The 15569-nt window shown below is 43.4% G+C and overlaps 1 protein-coding gene across 3 annotated transcripts in view; it reads right to left on the bottom strand.

Moving 5' to 3' along the window:
• Positions 1-387: 387 nt before the first annotated feature.
• Positions 388-15569, bottom strand: part of LOC147120261 (calcitonin gene-related peptide type 1 receptor-like) — a 104466-nt gene continuing 89284 nt past the window's right edge. For all 3 annotated transcript variants that reach the window (XM_085985915.1, XM_085985913.1, XM_085985914.1), the window contains 6 exons: positions 14159-14312; positions 6334-6394; positions 6143-6209; positions 5760-5978; positions 4072-4113; positions 388-2906 (listed from right to left, as the gene is read on the bottom strand). In XM_085985915.1, the coding sequence (XP_085842041.1) occupies positions 2685-2906; positions 4072-4113; positions 5760-5978; positions 6143-6209; positions 6334-6394; positions 14159-14312 (765 nt within the window). In that variant the 3' untranslated portion in view covers positions 388-2684. The remainder of the gene's footprint in view (positions 2907-4071; positions 4114-5759; positions 5979-6142; positions 6210-6333; positions 6395-14158; positions 14313-15569) is intronic.

Genomic DNA, 15569 nt, shown 5'->3' with positions numbered 1-15569 from the left:
TTTTGGTGAGGGTAAGAGCAGGTTTGGGTGCTCAGTTTGAACATGACATCAGTTGTGGTATGAGTGCCGAAAACCGAATTGTTCAAATTGGAAGTCAAGGAATGTCAAGGAAGGTCAGGTTTGTTGCTGTTGGTCAAGAACAGCTTAATTGTGGCACTAATAATAGCAAGTTCAAGATCCCATTATTATCTGTCTGTGTCACAGAAAAAGACTAGAATTATCTTTCCATGCTGTGTATTGTGCGCACATTGCCTTTATTGTTCATCACAGCAGCACAGAGCATAATCTAAAAATAACCCTAAATCCTGCTGTAATGTTTGGCTTTCATGGTTCAGTTTGCTACCCATGAATATCACGTCTAAAAATAAAACAGATGCACATGTGAAATAACATGAATAATTTTATTTTCATTTTTCCAAATATTTAAAAACTTTGTGTAATCCTTTTAAACTGTTCTGGTCACACCATCCTGCAGAAACATAGACCCGTCATCACATTTAGACACACAAGGACATCCTTTAGTTTGTTATGCTAATAGTATATAACGGCACTCTTTCATTAAGTCCTTGGCTGCTGACTTGTTTTCATAATCACGCAAACTCAGCAAATGATTCTCTCAGTGAGAAAACAAAGCACTCAGCAGCTGTGGCCACAACCATTTCAGTGGTGACAATAATAAACATGAAAACCAGAACAGTAGCCATGAGTAAGCTATGACATTCATACAGCAGGTAATAGGTTTGAGGAGAAAAGATCCTCTTTGGTTTGGTTGAAAGCTGTATTTTAAAATTTTCAGAAATAAAACTTATACTTTTTTTTAAAAATTTACTGAAACCTTGTGTAGGATTTACAATCTGTCCTGTGGAATCCCTTCAATTCTATCCCTACAAAACACAGTTAGTCCCTACAGCATACACAATTTGCCCATAAGATCGTATGCATTTTATAATCAGTTGTGCAACAGCGGAGTAATCTAAAGTGTTGGAAACCTTATATGGCAACTGTCAAACAGATTAGATTATGACATTTGTCTGTACCAGTTTTTAAAAAAATCAGAATTATTTTTTTCTGTTATTAAATATGAGGCACACTTTTACAATATTCAGTTGCCCTTTTATTCTAACTTAAAAAATGTTTAAATCTCCTCCATCATTATGGAAAATCTGTTACCCTAAGTTGTTAAAAAAAACATTTTTAAAATGGTAAATGTTTGCCTGGTTCCCTGTTTCAAGTTAAAATCTTTTTTTTTTCCATTTTTGGTTTCTTGAAATAAATTCTGGTAAGGCGAGATTGTAAATGTTATGGCATTCAGAGGGTTAGAATGTGGAAATCTCTGCCACAACCCATTTGTTGAAAGAGTCCATGAATTCTTTTAGATAAATGCTTGAAGAAGAAGAATACTAGAGAGTATTGAGCAATTGAGTGGAATTAGACAAGATGTGCAGAAAAACACTGGTGCAGACATGATGGGCCAAGGGACCTATTTCTGTGCTGTAACATTGTATGATTTGATGAATAGATTCAGATATTGGTTACCACTCTGCCACGTTACCGTAACAAATTATGGGATTGATTCAAAACACGTATAAAGAATCCAATGGAGTTTTTAAATGAGGTAACCAAACATGTGTTTTGATACATGTTTAATAACAGCCCAGCCTTCAAAAAGATCCATCCCAGCTTTTCCTTAAAGAAATTTAGAGACTTTGTCAAATCTTCTCCTCTCCCTCCTCTCCGCCCCCCCCCCACCCTCACAAATGAAGGGAAGCTAGATGTTCAGTATAGTTTCCAAGTCCTGCTGGAATCTTTGAGAAGCTTGGCACATATAAAGCAGAAGTTTACTCCATTTTTGATAGTTAATATCAAGCACACACTTACAAGTCAAAAAGGTAATAATGCCTCATTACCAGAAAACAGCAAAATGTAAAGAGAATACTTTTCACATTTTGTTACTATTTTTACTCCTCAAGCAATAAATACACCAAAACTTCACAAATCATATTTACAGAGAAAAAAAGTTACAATAATTGAGTACTATTTTATTTTCCAGCATTATGAAATTCAAAAATTCAATACTGCAAGATAGTTATGTAATAAGTGTTTACTTGTATGATAATTATAAGAGCCTGTTTTTATTTAAAATATAGAAAGCATAAAACTAATATATCATTAGGGCAGTGAACCTAAACCCTGAGGGAATGTTAAGAAGATTTTTTTTGTCTTCAGCAGTTGCAGTTATACCACACACAGAGATTGGAATTGGTCAGCTGTCTAACAATATTGGCACAAGTGAGTGATTGTACAGTAACCAGGATATTAGTTTATCAACATGACAAAGACCATCTTTCTGTGGAATTAGAATCTACTATTGCACCTACCTTCACTGCCTGACAGTTTGTGAGACAATAATGCCAGCTGGTGGTTTGAAGACCAGAAATACAAGAATATTTACAAGTCTCTTCTTTCAGTGGAGGATACTTTCTTCCAACTGTGTCACAGGCCACAGATATATCTGGCATGTCCTTCATTTCATCTCATGCGAAATAAACGGTTGGGAAGTAACAGGGTGGCATTTGACGATGAAAATAACTTTCAGTGCACTCAGCTGAGCTCTTCCATTAAAGTGAAAGGAGAAAGTTCAGTCATTGAAATCTTCATTATTAACAGGCACTCTCGGTTGTTCTTTAGGTGCATGTTTCACCTGTTTTCAGACTAATGATTTCAATGTCATGAAAACTCTTCCCGTTTACATATTCACTATTGAATTCATGATTATACAGACTTCCATGTACTTCTGTAATAGAAGTTCCAGTGCAAGAGGTAGAACGCAGGCCCTCCGAGTGGGTCAGACTGTTTCCAAACTGAATGTTGTACTGCATCCAGTGGCGTCTTAAAATAGCTTGAACCTATCACAAGGAGAGAAAGAGATTCACATCACTTTTGTCACACCAACTTTTGCTCAGTCATCTCATCTCAATTTTTATAGGATAAATCCTGTAGAAGTTGTAAGACTATTTGTTTCAGATCGGAACAGACCAGTTCAGATGCTGAATTCAGTCCACAGTTACAACTAAGAATTTCATTTCAAGAATAGTTCTCGAATATTATGAAGTCATTACACCACAAACAACACAATCACCATTAACAGCTGTTTGGTCTTTATTTTGTTTAGTGTAATGGAAAATTTTGGGCTTGATTTCATAAACTGAACTTTATACTTTTTTGTAGCACAAGCTCCAGGGTTGAAAAAAACCCACCAAGTCGTTTTTGTTCATCTTTACGAAGGATGGTTGGTGGGTAACTGTTAGAACTGCTAAACTGCATTCAAACCGTTTCTAGATTTTAAAATCTCCAGGATTTATAGAGCCAGATATTGTAATCAATTATTAATAAGCAAGACAATTGTTTAACAAGATTAAGGGAAAAACAAATTGTATATTTTGATTCTATTTGACAAACTTATAGTTATTCCATAAAGAAAAGGGGTTTGATCTTTTTACATTCCCTTTAGCCCTATAAACGTTAGTTAATGTAATAATATTGAGCGGTTTCTTACTGAAAGTTGTAAGGAGGATGATTCCCATTTTATCATTTTTGCCAGTGTTCGTGCTCCTGAAAGTGATGGAGTTGCGAGCACATTTTATGTTTCTGTACCAGTGGCAAAACCAAAATGTTCACAGGTCAGCTACAGCATGCATTACATCCAAAATGATGCGTCCTCTACTGTAACAAGTACATCACAAGAAAAAAATCACAACTAAGCTGTCTCTCTAGAAACTGTCCAATTACTCCTGACCAATCCAGATGTTCCACCAAGTTGATAATGCCATGGATAATCCTTCCCTTCTGGAATATGGCATTCTAACAAATAGTTTTCTCAGAGGAGCTTAATCTTTGCAGAACTTTTCTTCAAAAGATTAAGCGGGTTGGATGGAATTACGATGGAACAGGTGTACAAGGTCTGTGGAAGGAAGGGACCTGATGGGCCCAATGGTCTTTTCTCAATTATGTTGCTATAAATGGCTTCTGAAGGACTATAATATGTTGTAACAACATGAAAAACAACATTACCTCTCCATTGAAGAAGCAGAATATTGTTGCCACCAATAAGCCCTAACAAAAGAAAGACAAAATGACAAGTAAAACATCATTTCATTACCAGGTAGCAACTAAAAAGACTAAATATTGTGGCCTAGATTTTCTGGCTGCTCCCAGTCAATTTTTTGGCAGACCTGTAGCAGGTTGGCAAGGTGGAAAAGCGCTCGAGGATGTGCTCACTGCATCCTTGCCTCCTGGCACATCTCCCACCCATCTCCGGGTCAGGTGGCACAGAATGTGTCGCCTATATATCAGCACTTATATAGAAAGCAGATGCAAATGAGGGAAATATGTCCTTCAGTGAACTTCCCAACATTTGCATCATTTGAATGTTGGACATGTCAGGCTCAGTGTTCAGCAGAGAGGGGCTGGGTACAAACATTCACAAAGTGAGGCCATGCACAGGCTAAAAAGCAGGACTGTGACTGTCTAGGCTCACATGTGAAGAATGGCCAGTCAAGTGTGTAACTGGATGGCAGCGAGCAATCATGGAACTATACGTCTGCAATTATCAATTCTTTGAGGAAAGGAATGAGTGATTGGCACTCCTAATGAATGACCACCTGTAACCTACATAAGGGGTGAATTGTAACCTAAAAAAACAGGTGGGAGAAATTAAAGTATTAAAATTCTGAATCCTGACTCTAACCTGCCTACTTCCGGGTTTAACAGAGGCGGGACCAGGGGGGGGGGGCAGCCAACCCGCTGCCAGGAGGCGGGTTGGCACTTTATGATTATGAGGCCTGCAAGCCTAGGATTTAACCAGCAGTGCAGGTTTAATTGTGGCCGGCTGGGGATCCCAGGCCTCGGGTTTCCCCGATAGCTGCAGCTGCAGAATAGCCTTGGGGAGCAATCCTTGTGGGCCAGGAGGAGCAGGAGTGCTTCCTCCCGGCCCCCAAAGCTGATCCACCGTCAGTCCTCCCGGGCCCCCCGCCCGCTCCGGGTGGGTCAGAAACATAAAATTCCGGCTGTAAGCTCCAGACTATCGCTGCCACCAACAAACTCAACAAAAATACAAAATTACAAGTTAACACCATTTTACTGGTAAACTCAATCAGAACAATAAAGCGGGTTCGATGGATGGTGAGTGGTGAGGCCTTTTAATAATTTTATGAAAAATGTGCCCACTTGTGTCAAAGTGGAGGACTGTTTGCTTATGTGAGATGCAAGTTTCAAATTACATACGCCTGTACCTGAATCTAAATTCTCACAGAACCAGTCTGAAACTGATGTGTAAACACATGCACAGTCTGATGCTTAACTGAAACCTGTTGCACCAGATGATGACAAAATATGGTGAGGAACTGTCACTTTTGGCCTCTATGTAGAGAATATACTTCAACACAATTTGTTAAGCATGCAGACAATTAATTGAAGAATTTGTTTATTCTTTCCCATTTGAAAATGTAATAGTCACTGACTAATGTCTTATGTTTTTGCTGTACATGAAGAAGTCTTGAGTTTACGCTCTTAAAAAGGGAACTTCCTTACTACCTCAAAAACAGCAAAATTAAAGTGAAAATAGGGAATCTTGGGTGATTTTTGCATTGTGCTAAAATGCTGCCACGCTCCTCAAAGAGTTGAATTATTTCATTGGAAATGCAATCGTTCTTAGCATTTCTGTGTATGACATAAATTACAAGTTACAAAATGATCCTTACCTGATAATGCATTAAAATATGCATCACATAGTCATAGACTTCTTCAGCTATTCGGCCCTCCGGCTTCCATGGGACCAGCACAAACTGGATCCCAAGCAGTGGAACTAATATCAGGGTAGCCCTGACGGCCTTCATGTAAAGGTTTGACTCTGTTCTGTGTGTGACTTTTAACTTTGTTATAAGGACACGGACAATGTTCAGCAAGAAAAACAAGTTTACCTACAGAAACAAAAATGGATGTCAGTTAGGCTTTTTCTGATGTAAACGTGTTCTTCTATTGGATTGTCTACTTAACAGTTTCTTCATAACTGCATTAGTCAAGCTCCATTTTTTTTTGCTGGACCTATATAAATAAAGTGCACTTAGATGTCATTCAAACTTACCAGTAAGGCAGCACAAATGGGGCCATGAATTATGTACAGCAGATGAGTTTCAGAACTAATCCAGCAACTGTGTGTAAGAGACAAAATTTAAAGAATAAGTAGACTGTTACTTTAATGAATAACAAAATATAATAATTTTTGTTGAAATGTATATATATACTGATATATATGTATACAAACAAATCACTTACTTATCATTGTAATATAAGCTTCTGGCTATTACATGTATTGTGGCAGGAATAAGTGGGAACCCTGTAAAATAGAATAATTAGGGTAAGTGATCAATACTTCCCACAGTGTAGATGTTTGGCTGTAACACAGTGCAGACCTGAGCAGGAGCGGTAGCAGCAGAGGCGGCAGTTTAAAGGGAGCTGAGAGGCGAAGGCCCAGAACACAGCGTGGACCTGAGCGGGAGCGGTAGCAGCAGAGGCAGCAGTTTAAAGGGAGCGGAGAGGAGAAGGCCCAGAACACAGCACGGACCTGAGCAGGAGCGGTAGCAGCAGAGGCAGCAGTTTAAAGGGAGCTGAGAGGAGAAGGCCCAGAGCACAGCGCGGACCTGAGCGGGAGCGGTAGCAGCAGAGGCGGCAGTTTAAAGGGAGCTGAGAGGAGAAGGCCCAGAACACAGCACGGACCTGAGCAGGAGCGGTAGCAGCAGAGGCGGCAGTTTAAAGGGAGCTGAGAGGAGAAGGCCCAGAAAACAGCGCGGACCTGAGCGGGAGCGGTAGCAGCAGAGGCGGCAGTTTAAAGGGAGCTGAGAGGAGAAGGCCCAGAACACAGCGCGGACCTGAGCGGGAGCGGTAGCAGCAGAGGCGGCAGTTTAAAGGGAGCTGAGAGGAGAAGGCCCAGAACACAGCGTGGACCTGAGCGGGAGCGGTAGCAGCAGTTTAAAGGGAGCTGAGAGGAGAAGGCCCAGAACACAGCACGGACCTGAGCGGGAGTGGTAGCAGCAGAGGCGGCAGTTTAAAGGGAGCTGAGAGGAGAAGGCCCAGAACACAGTGTGGACCTGAGCGGGAGCAGTAGCGGCAGAGGCAGCAGTTTAAAGGGCGCTGAGAGGAGAAGGCCCAGAACACAGCGTGGTCCTGAGCGGGAGCGGTAGCAGCAGAGGCAGCAGTTTAAAGGGAGCTGAGAGGAGAAGGCCCAGAACACAGCGTGGACCTGAGCGGGAGTGGTAGCAGCAGAGGCGGCAGATTAAAGGGAGCTGAGAGGAGAAGGCCCAGAACACAGCGTGGACCTGAGCGGGAGCGGTAGCAGCAGAGGCAGCAGATTAAAGGGAGCTGAGAGGCGACTTAAAAAAAAACAAGGGTGACATCACAGGAGAGCAGGTAGGTGATTGGTTGGTGAGTATTACAGATCTTTTGCTCTCTAGGTTAAGTAAGTGGATTAAATTCAGAAGTGGGAGAGTATTAACTACTATAACTTTATTGAATTAAAAACTTAAACTAAATTAACTTAAGTAAAACTAAAAATTAAAAGTAAAAATAATCGTTTGAAGGAGGCAATGTATAAATGGAGCGGGAGGACCAGAAAGAGAGCAGATCGGAGCAGTAGCGGCAGCGGGGAGGCGGAGTATAAATCAAGCGGGAGGACCAGAGAGAGAGCAGATCGGAGCAGCGACAACAGCGAGGAGGTAAAGTATAAATGGAGCGGGAGGACCAGAGAGAGAGCAGATCAGAGCAGTGGCGGCAGCGGGGAGGCGGAGTATAAATCAAGCAGGAGGACCAGAGAGAGAGCAGATCAGAGCAGTGGCAGTAGCGGGGAGGCAGAGGACCTGCAGTGAAAACAACAACAACAAAAGCAACAACTGCAAAACAGCTAAAGTGATGTCACAACCAAGGAAGGAGATGATTGGTGAGTAGCAAGTAAGTGTTTCTAGTTAATAGTCTATGAAGTAAAGGCATGGCAGGGCAGCTCAGTCCCATGGAATGCACATGCTGTGCCATGTGGGGACTCCAGGATGCATCTCGTGTCCTGGACAACCACATGTGCAGGAAGTGTCATCAGCTGGAGGAGCTCAAGCTCCGGGTTTTGGAGCTTGAACTGGCATCACTGTGGTGCATCCGTGAGGCTGAGAGCTTCGCGGATAGCACGTTTCAGGAGGTGGTCACCCCGCAGATAAAGAGTGTGCAGGCAGAAAGGGAATGGATGACAGAAGAGGAGGACCAAGCAGATAGTTTAGAAGTAAGTGCATCTCACTCTCCAACCGATATTCGGTTCTGAGTACTGGTGAGGGCAATGGTTCCTCTGGGGAGTATAGCCAGCACCAAGTCTGCAGCACCACGGGTGGCTCAGCTGTACAGGGTGGGGGGGGTGGTGGAGGAAGAAGAGTGGGAAAGCAATAGTGGTAGGGGATTCGATAGTTAGGGGAGCAGACTTGCGTTTCTGTGGCCGCAGACGTGACTCCAGGATGGAATGTTGCCTCCCTGATGCCAGGGTCAAGGATGTCACTGAGCGGCTGCAGAAAATTCTGAGGCGAGGGGGTGAACAGCCAGAAGCCGTGGTCCATATTTGTACCAATGACATAGGCAGAAAGAGGGATGATGTCCTGCAGGCAGATTTCGGGGATTAAAAAGCAGGACTTCAAAGGTAGTCATCTCTGGATTAATCCCGGTGCCACGCACTAGTGAGTATAGAAATAGAAGGATAGCGCAGATGAATGCGTGGCTGGAGAGATGGTACAGGAGGGAGGGCTTTAGATTCCTGAGGCATTGGAACCAGTTCTGGGGGAAGTGAGACCTGTACAAGCCAGACGGGTTGCACCTCAATAGGGCTGGAACCAATATCCTCGCGGGGAGGTTTGCCAGTGCTGTTGGGGATGGTTTAAACTAATTTGGCAGGGGGATGGGCACCAGGATGTAACATTAGAAAGGAGAAATAAAGTGCTCAAAGGATTGGGAAAGGCAAAGAGCACTAAAGTAAGAAATAGTAAGGTATTAGTGGAGTCAAACTAAGAGAGAATACAGGATGGTCTAAGATAGGTTTACAGTGTATGTATGTGAACGCACGAAGCGTAGTAAACAAGGTAAGTGAGCTGCAGGCACAAATAGCCACATGGGAATATGATGTTGTGGCAATGACGGCGATCTGGCTCAAAAAAGGGCAGGATTGTGTATTAAATATTCCTGGTTATAAAGTGTTCGGGAAAGATAGGAGGTGGTATGGCAGTATTGGTCAAGGAGAATGTTACAGTGCTGGAGAGGGAGGATGTCCTGGAGGGGTCAAGGACAGAATCTATATGGCCAGAGTTAAGAAATAATAGAGGTGCTATTACACAACTAGGTGTATTCTATAGACTACCAAATAGTGGGAAAGATATGGAGGAGCAGATTTGCAGAGAAATTACAGAGAGGAGCAAGAACTATAGAGTAGTAATAATGAGGGACTTCAACTTTCCTAATATAGACTGGGATCATAATAGTGATAAGGGCGGAGAAGGGGAAGAATTTCTGAAGTGTGTTCAGGAGAACTTTCTTGATCTGTATGTTTCCGGCCCGACGAGGGAGAGCCATTGCGGGATCTGGTTCTGGGGAATGAGGTAGGTCAAGTGGAGCAAGTGACAGTAGGTGAATATTTAGGGAACAGTGATCATAGTATCATAAGGTTTAGATTAGCTATGGAAAAGAACAGGGAGCAACCTAGAGTAAAAGGGGGGAAAATTCAATTGCTTTGAACCCTCTTAGGGCATTAACGGGGTGCAAAGCAACTAGCGCCCGGGTGCTGTGAAATTCAGCGGCAGGTTCACAGCGGCGGTAACCGTTAGCACCCAGCGGTGCTATGCACTGGCGATGACGTCATCGGCATGCGCAGCGCCCTGCTCACGCCCCAGCCGCGATCTTCAGTAGCGCCCCCTGACTTACCGCCGGACGCTATGTCAGGGGGGTCAGGATGGGCCTACTTGCAGTCGGGGCGGCACTAGTTAAAGGGGAGGTGGCGGGCGGCCATTTTTGTTGCTGGCTGCCTGCCAGCACCTGCCCGCCTGCCAGCACCTGCTCCCATTGCTGTCCCCGGCCCCCGTGAAGCACCCCCACGGGGGTGCCGGCTGCTCTCCGTGAGCCCAGCACTCACTTGAGTGCCGGGCTCGTTTGCCGGCACTCCCGATCTCTGGTGGCCCAGCTGGGCACCGGGACGTGCTGTGCCAGGCCCCTCCCCTTTAATAAGGGGAGGAAGGCCTGCAGTACCGCGGTGCGATGTAGTGTCACAATATTGCCTCGCAGCGCCCCAAGAGGGATGCGGGGCACTTCCATTAGCGCCTCTCCTCCCTCTCGGGACACTACCTGGGAAAATCGACCTCGGGGGTGCTAATTTTTTCGGGGCACTAAAAGTAGCACCCCGGCGAAGTTAGCACCCCAAAGGGGGCGCGGCTTAATTTCTCCCCCAAAATGTTTAACTGGGGGAAGGCCAATTTCAGTGGGATAAGAACGGATATGGCCTGGGCAAACTGGAATCAAAGATTGGCAGGCAAAACTGTAATGGAACAATGAGCTGCCTTTAAAGAGGAAATAGTTCAGGTACAGTTGAGATACATTTCCACTAGGGGGAAAGGTAGGGCAACTAAAGTTAGGGCTCCCTGGATGATGAAAGAGATAGAGAATATGATGAAGCAGAAAAAGAGCGCATATGACAGATGTCAGGTTGCAAATACATCTGAGAATCAAGCTATATATAGAAAGGTCAAAGGAGAAGTGAAAAAGAAAATAAGAGGGGCAGAGAGAGCGCATGAGAATAGAATGGCAGCCAACATAAAAGGTAATCCAAAAGTCTTCAGAGGCAAATAAATAGTAAGAGGAGGGGTGGCGATGATTCAGGACCAAAAAGGAGACCTATGCATGGAGGCAGAAGGTATGGCTGAGGTACTAAACGAGTACTTTGCATCTGTCTTCACCAAGGAAAAGGATGCTGCCATAGACATAGTAATGGAGGAGGTAGAGGAGATACTTGATAGGATAAAAGTTGATAAAGTGGAGGTATTAGAAAAGCTGGCTGCACTTAAAGTAGGTAAGTCACCAGGAGTGGATGGGATGCATGATAGGATGCTGAGGGAATTGAGGGAGAAAATCGCAGAGGTACTGGCCATAATATTCCAATCCTCCTTAGATATGGGGATGGTGTCAGAGGACTGGAGAATTGCAAATGTTACACCATTGTTCAAAAAAGGATGTAAAGATAAACCCAGCCACTACAGGCCAGTCAGTTTGACCTCGGTAGTGGGAAAGCTTTTAGAAACTGTAATCAGGGACAAAATTAACAGTCACTTGGACAAGTGTGGATTAAATAAGGAAAGCCAGTATTTGTTAAAGGCAAATTGTGTTTAACTAACTTGACTGAGTTCTTTGATGAGGTAACAGAAAGGGTTGATGAGGGTAATGCAGTTGATGTGGTGTACATGGACTTCCAGAAGGCGTTCAACAAAGTGCCACATAATAGGCTTGCCAGCAAAGTTGAAGTCCATGGAATAAAAGGGACAGTGGCAACATGGATACGGAATTGGCTAGGAAACAGAGAGTAGTGGTGAACGGTTGTTTTTCGGACTGGAGGAAGATATACAGTGGTTTACCCCAGTGGTCGGTTCTAGGACCACTTCTTTTCTTGATATATATTAGTGACTTGGATGTGGGTGTACAGGGCACAATTAAAAAATTTGCAGATGACACAAAACTTGGAAGTATTGTGAATAGTGAGGAAGAGAGTGATAGACTTCAAGAAGACATAGACAGGCTGGTGAAATGGGTGGACACTTGGCAGATGAAATTTAACGCAGAAAAGTGTGAAGTGATACATTTTGGAAGAAAGAATGAGGAGAGGACATATAAACTAAATGGTACAATCCTGGAGGGGGTGCACGAACAGAGAGACCTGGGGGTATGTGTGCACAAATCGTTGAAGGTGGCAGGGCATGTTGAGAAAGCAGTTAAAAAGGCTTACAGGATCCTGGGCTTCATGAATAGAGGTATAGAGTACAAAAGTGTGGAAATGATGATGAGCCTGTATAAAACACTAGTTTGGCCCCAACTGGAGTACTGTGTCCAATTCTGGGCACCACACTTTAGGAAGGATGTGAAGGCCTTAGAGAGGGTGCAGAAAAGATTTACAAGAATGATTCCAGGGATGAGGGACTTCAGTTACTTTGATAGACTGGAGAAGCTGGGGTTGTTCTCCTTGGAGCAGAGAAGATTGAGAGGAGATTTGATAGAGGTGTTCAAAATCATGAGGGGTCTAGACAGAGTAGATAGAGAGAAACAGTTCCCATTGGCAGAAGGGTCGAGAACCAGAGGACACAGATTTAAGGTGATTGGCAAATGAACCAAAGGCGACGTAAGAAAAAACTTTTTTATGCAGCGAGTGGTTAAGATCTGGAATGCACTGTCTGAAAGGGTGCTGGAGGCAGATTCAATCACGGCTTTCAAAAGGGAGTTGGATAAGTATCTGAAGGAAAAAATTTTGCAGGGCTACGGGGAAAGGGCAGGGGAGTGGGACGAGCTGAAGTGCTCCTGCAGAGAGCTGGCACGGGCTGGACGGGCCGAATGGCCTTCTTCCGTGCTGTAACCATTCCATGATTCTATAGTTGCTTTTGCTGATACTGTTCCGTGCAGGTTGTAGTTGGCAGACCACAGTTTCCTTTGCATAATGTAAAGTTAATAGATCACTGTCTGACTCATTAACCTTCAGAAATGCCACTGGATACAATGACAGTGTTTCCATAGAAACAGCTCATGACCCATTTCATCGAATGTTTCATGGATATCAATAAGAAAAATGAACACTTTGATATGCAGACTGCTTAAGTAGGCTTTGCTGTGTTGTTGCTCAGGTTTTCCAGTTAGGTTTGATTCCTGGTACAGCAGACAAACTCAGGCATAGTGACTGCTAGTCACAGGTGATGCTATAGCACACAGTGTGTGGATTTTGAGGCCTTCTGCCCATCGGAGACAGGGCTGTATTGCCCCGGAAATGGTGGGGAATTATTTACCGCCCCATTCCCGCCATCGCTGTGTCCACGGCAATCTTCCCCTGGGCCTACCACTGGGTGGCTGGAGCACCCGCCTGAATCAGATGGTAGGCCCCTTTAAAATTAAAATTCTATGATGTACATCAGATCCCATTTGCCATTTTAGGAGAGTACTGGGCAGAGTGTGTGCCCAGTATCAGCTGGCCTTCCAGCCAAAGATGGTCCCACAGGTGAGTGGGCCCCTCTTTTCACAAGCTCCCAGGTGAGCTCCTCTTTGCTACACAAAACCAGCCTGGGCCGCTGCCACTCCGGGATCCCGGGATCCCCCCCCTCCAAAGATCGACTCCTCTCACTGACCAACATTTTTCCAGCCCGGAGGCTGGCTGAGCTACCCGATATTGGGGTAGCTCAGAGCCGGAGGGCTCCCCGGGGTGTCCGTTTTCCACCCACAGCCGGCCATTCGAATGCTAATGAGTGCTGACCTACTAAATGGACTGGGCCTCCCACCAAGACCATGGGGCAGCTGCCAGCCAAAGTCCATCCAGGGTGAAAATCTACCCCGTAGTGTCAAGCTGCTAACTTTATCCAAACATTTTCAACTCAACCTTTCAACTCAGTTTAAATGATTTGGCAGGCTGATAAAATAATCAATGCATGAGTGGAGACAATTATGCAATCACTCTCTAATGCTGCAATCATGAAATTTTGTGCTTTACATCTTCTATTTTTTCTGCAATGCTCTGTACTGCTTCCTATACATGGAAATCAGTGCACCTTCCAACAAAAACATGCATTTTAAAGTACCACTTCCCCATGCTAATCATCTTAATTGTTGCTTCTCAAGCTTGTTACTAGCATTAAGTGAGCCCGTATCTAATCAATTAAAAATGTTCATTTTCAGAAAGGCAAGATTTTTCTTAATACTACTTGTACTCAATTAAAATTTGCAAATGCACTCCACGAACATTCCTGCAATGCAAATAAACACTTAAATACATGTACCTTTGACGTATAATAAAATGGCTGACATTGAATGAGCCACTTCACAGTACTGAGTATTCGAAAGTACATACCCCATCCGAGAAGATAATACCACAGCAAGTGTTGCTTCTCAGCAAAGACGGCAACAACAATCAGTGTGTGAAGGTAAATACCTTCGCACAACATCCAGAAGTAATTGCAGCCCATTAAGTACAAATGGACGAACTGTGACACTTTACAGCTGACCTGCGAAGGGCAAGAATAAGACTTTGAGTAAGACTGTGCAGGGGCAGTGCACAAGCTGCATCTGAACCAAAGTCAGATTTTACTCCAGCACTAAATATAGAACAAGTTTGCAGCGGGCCATTTTATTCAGAGACGGCTGGTAGGATAGGAAGCAGCCAGTGCTATTCAGGCAATAGTTCTTGCTTTATAATTAGCCAATGTAATGCAGTGAGTCATAGTTAATTACATAGTGCCAAAACTGGTGAATGTTATGCAATTAACCGGGCAGCTCAATTAAGCAAGGAGGATGACCTGAACAAACAGCAGGCAAATTTACCCTGCTGCTTCCCTGCATTTCCGTGCAGCCTAGCAACACATGGGAGCAATTCTTGATTAGGTTGACAGAAATTAATCACGGATGGTAGAAAAGTACATGGTAATGGCAATTTATAAATGTGGCTTGTGCTCATTTAAAATAATGTTTCACCAGAAATACAGGGAGTGAGTATAATATTTTCTTATATTGTAAGAAAGAAAGGAAAAATATGTGGTATTTAAAAGAACTATAAAGAAAATGTAGTAGTAAGAGCTTATATAACCTTATCCATCCATGTTCACATTAAACAGTAAAGTACGAGTGTCAACAGAAAACAGGCCCACTCCAAAGATATGAAAGTTCATATTCTCATGAAATGAACTCTCCTTCTGCACAACAGAACATTTCACAAACAAATGGATTATTTTTGAGAGAGTAAATATTCTTTGAACAGTAACACTACAAATACATTTTTAAATCAAATTGCTCCATCAAAACAAGTCACTTCTTGATTTGATTTGAATTTGTTGGCTTCCTATCTTTGCATTTCACTGTGCCAGAACTACTGATTCAATATTAACCTTTTAAATACAGTTACAAAACTGTTTGTATTGGTTTTAATGAAAAGAAACATAAATATGTTCAAGCAGATATTCCCTTGTAAGAGAAGTCTGTTGTTTCATCCAGGCATAGCTTACAACCCAAAGTGAAAAAATAACCAGTAGAGTGAAATATCTCAAACTACCCATAATGAGATCATTGGCAAAGCAACCAGAGGGGAGATGAGGAGAAATATTTTTACTCAGTGAGTTGCTTTGACCTGGAATGCACTGCCTGAAAGGGTGTTGGAAGCAGATTCAATATATAGAATTTTACAACACAGAAACAGGCCAGTCAACCCAACAAGTCTATGCCGATGTTTATGCTCCACATGAGCCTCGCCCCACCATACTTCTACTCAT

The sequence above is a fragment of the Somniosus microcephalus genome, chromosome 4, assembly GCF_052327205.1.
Source record: "Somniosus microcephalus isolate GS21.2 chromosome 4, FLI_Smic_1.0, whole genome shotgun sequence".
NCBI classification, from domain to species: domain Eukaryota; kingdom Metazoa; phylum Chordata; class Chondrichthyes; order Squaliformes; family Somniosidae; genus Somniosus; species Somniosus microcephalus.
This window is presented reverse-complemented; position numbering and strand designations above follow the sequence as displayed.